Source organism: Halyomorpha halys, unplaced genomic scaffold (assembly GCF_000696795.3).
Source record: "Halyomorpha halys isolate HHAL.00 unplaced genomic scaffold, Hhal_1.1 Scaffold300.1, whole genome shotgun sequence".
NCBI lineage: Eukaryota > Metazoa > Arthropoda > Insecta > Hemiptera > Pentatomidae > Halyomorpha > Halyomorpha halys.
In genome coordinates this window covers 606,924-610,329 of record NW_027107582.1, presented here as the reverse complement: position 1 = coordinate 610,329, position 3,406 = coordinate 606,924, and the positions used below count along the sequence as shown (strand labels likewise).

Sequence of the window (3,406 nt, the reverse complement as noted above, 5' to 3'; positions counted from 1 at the left end):
ACAGTTAGCCATAAGATCCTCCTTAATAAACTTCAAAACCTTTCCATGTCAAATAGTGTTCTAAAGTGATTCCTCTCCTTCCTATCCCATCTTTCATATGGTATATATATATATATCAAAAATATACCGCAAAAATTAATTGACGAGATTTGGAACAATGTATTTAAACCCAATCGATAGAATTCTAAAAAAAACAATCTTCAACGCGAGTTAACTAATTATTGATTCTAAAGTTTGGGAAAATCTTTAATTAATTAAAATATGGAAAGTAAAACACTCATCAGTTGGGAGTTATAATGCAATATTAAGCACGGACGTGTGGAAACATCCCAAGGTCTTGCTCTTATAACTTTTAATTTGTGCCAAAAAAAAAACAGATACTCGACAGGCCGACCACAAATTTAGAGCTATTTATACCAGCCAACCCAACCAAATAACACACCCACACACAGAAATTTACCGTAGGTTGCAAAATATGAAATAAATCCTTGAAATTAAAAAATTAACATTCGATATTTAATCTTTCGATGTTTCTTTTCTGAGCGTATCCCATAAGAAATTCAAAAGATGAATATGAAAAAAGGAAAATGGAGGGAGGGAGGAAATGCATGGCAAAGTTGTGCCATCAAAATTCGTGATTATGGGTTCAATACTTGGTAAGGAAGCACCATTTCTTGTACACGATGAAGTGATCATTGTTCATGATCACACTTAACCGCCAGCATTTTCACCCAATAAACGATATCCACTCTATAGAGGCTGGGTGTGCCCCACAGTATATTTGCAAGTATATTTTAACAGTGTTATAATTTTTGGAGAGAACCATATTTTTGTGGTTTCAATTTTGGAAAATTTACAAATCAGCGAAAAAGGGAAAATATACTAACACATTTCTGCCTGTTCTACAAAAAACAAAGAACAAAATATATGGATCTATTTATTTTTATTGTAGTGAGGAGGGCAATAAAATTTCTTAAAAAAGTGGACATGGTTTGGAGGGTAGAGAATACATGTTGGGAAGTAGTTTCATAAACTGTAAACTTGGGACCTTTCAAACCCTGTTGTACTATACAAAATAAATAAAAAAATGGGGGATTTCGGGCCAAGCTTCATGGCCACGGTATGGATATCGACGCCCTATGCCCTAGTTGTGGTGTTCCGGAGACCGCCAAGCGCATCATCACGCCTTTGATGCATTAAGGGCCAGATAGCTGAGGGAAACCGGACTCTACGCCCTTACAGAGAACGACTTCCCTCAGCTAGTAAGCATAGAAAACAATTATCGGGCCAAGCCACTTCAATATTCGTCAAAGAAGAAGACCAGTCCCTCGAATGCCTGCGCACGGAAGACGCCCAGAAGCCTGAACCTTAAGACTGGAAACTAATGAAACCTGTAAGAAAACTGTATATAAATCATTAAGATTGTAAATTGATTTATTAGCAATAGTTTGATGATGGATATGTAACATCCAACTGCTGCTGCACACCTGTATTGCTTATAAGGCAGGGGAAGGTGGAAATAAATAAGTACCATACAAAATCAGATAAAGTTACAGATCTGACAATACATAACCTCACTGATGACTTTAACATAGGGTTGATACTTTAATAATTATTAATTCGTCAATTATCTAAGCAATTATAAGACACACTAGGATCGATGACGATTATTATAAGTACTTTTGCAATACTTTTTTCAGAAGAATCTGCAGACCCTTCGATTACATCAGGGGATATTAAAGTTTCAAGCTTGGAACAAGATGGTCATGGTCCACTGATGCAGGCATTACTTGCTCCCGTAAGTTCAAATTAATAATATAAAATAAATTAAGATTTGATTTATCTTAAGATCTTTTGAACTTTTTCTTTGAAATAATTATTTAGTTCATATAACAAAAAACAATTGAAAGTCCCAACATAGGCACCAGTGTACACTTACCCCCAAAAAATGGGGTAATAGCACAAATGACTCATTCTTCAATATGTTTTGTTGGGATGACTCTTAACCTGTCCTCTCTTATTACAGATTAGCAATAAAATTTTAAATTGGTCAAAGTTTCATTGAGTTATGTATTTTTTCTTGTAAGCCTAAGACGTTAAAAGGAAGATAAGAGATTACACAGGTTAAATGAATAATAAAAATTAAATTCTTTATAAAGAGCTTTAAGAAACAACTCCAAGTAACTTTTTTTTTATTATTTCAAACAAATTGTACTAATAAATGTTAGGAAAAATATAACATTAATACTGTAAAATATGGTAGAATATAGTTTGCAGCTTTGCCCATTGTTCACAATTATTCTTACCCCAACATAAAACATTTAAGGGGTAAGTGCAGTCCTTAGCTTAATTCTCATTGATTCCAAAATGCAACTATAAATATTTAATCTATAAATTAACTCTATATAGTGGGCCGCCCATAGCTAAGTGGTTAAGACACAATCTTACCAATTTGATGTCTATTGGCGGTTCCGGTTCGAATCCGGCCTGGGACGTTGACTTTTTTCATTGAGTGGCGGTCCCACAAAATGAAGAACTTTGACCACCAACCATGGTTAGGCAGTATAGGATTCCAATGGGAGTCTTGGCCGAAAAAAAAACAAAAAAAAACTCACTGATAGCATAAAAAATATATCATAAATATAATAATGATAATTTATATTTATATAATAAATATAATAATTTTTATGCTATATAAATATAGCATAAAAAAATAGGAAAACAGAACCAACTTTGATTAATTCTGTTCAATTACTATGAACGGAATTCAGGCAACGAACAGAAAAGGCAGAGTCCAGTTAACTCTGCATAACTACATAACTATATAATAAACTATTAAGCTACAGCAGTGATATATCTACACTAAAGACCCACTGGGTCCAACCTCAAAGCCCCCTAGCGTATATTAATTAAAACAAATAAAATATGATGTGATAACATCAAGAAAGATAAAACAGCTAGATAAAATATTTTCTCGATAAAATATTTTTTTCTTTTTAGCTCTCGTTTCCAATCCGGTTTTCGCTCCCAACATTCCACACAATCCGCTTTATTGAAAATTTCCCAAGACTTCCAATCTGCTATAGACAACTATCAAATAACAATTTTAGTTCTTTTTGATTTTTCTAAGGCTTTTGACACAGTTAGCCATAAGATCCTCCTTAATAAACTTCAAAACCTTTCCATGTCAAATAGTGTTCTAAAGTGATTCCTCTCCTTCCTATCCCATCTTTCCCAAACAGTCGTCATTCCGAATAAACCTCTTTCCTCTCCTCTGCTTCTGTCACAAGGTGTTCCTAAGGGCTCCTCACTTTCACCAAACCTTTTCGCTATTTATATCAATGATCTTCCTGATACCATTCACCACGCACAGTACCACCTATACGCAGACGATCTCCAAATCTAT

At 34.1% G+C, this 3,406-nt stretch overlaps 1 protein-coding gene across 1 annotated transcript in view; it reads left to right on the top strand.

Moving 5' to 3' along the window:
* LOC106680959 (uncharacterized) overlaps positions 1 to 3,406 on the top strand; it is a 15,041-nt gene that overhangs the window by 5,098 nt on the left and 6,537 nt on the right. Inside the window, exon 2 of the mRNA XM_014421016.3 lies at positions 1,701 to 1,798. Coding sequence (XP_014276502.1) covers positions 1,701 to 1,798 — 98 coding nt within the window. The remainder of the gene's footprint in view (positions 1 to 1,700; positions 1,799 to 3,406) is intronic.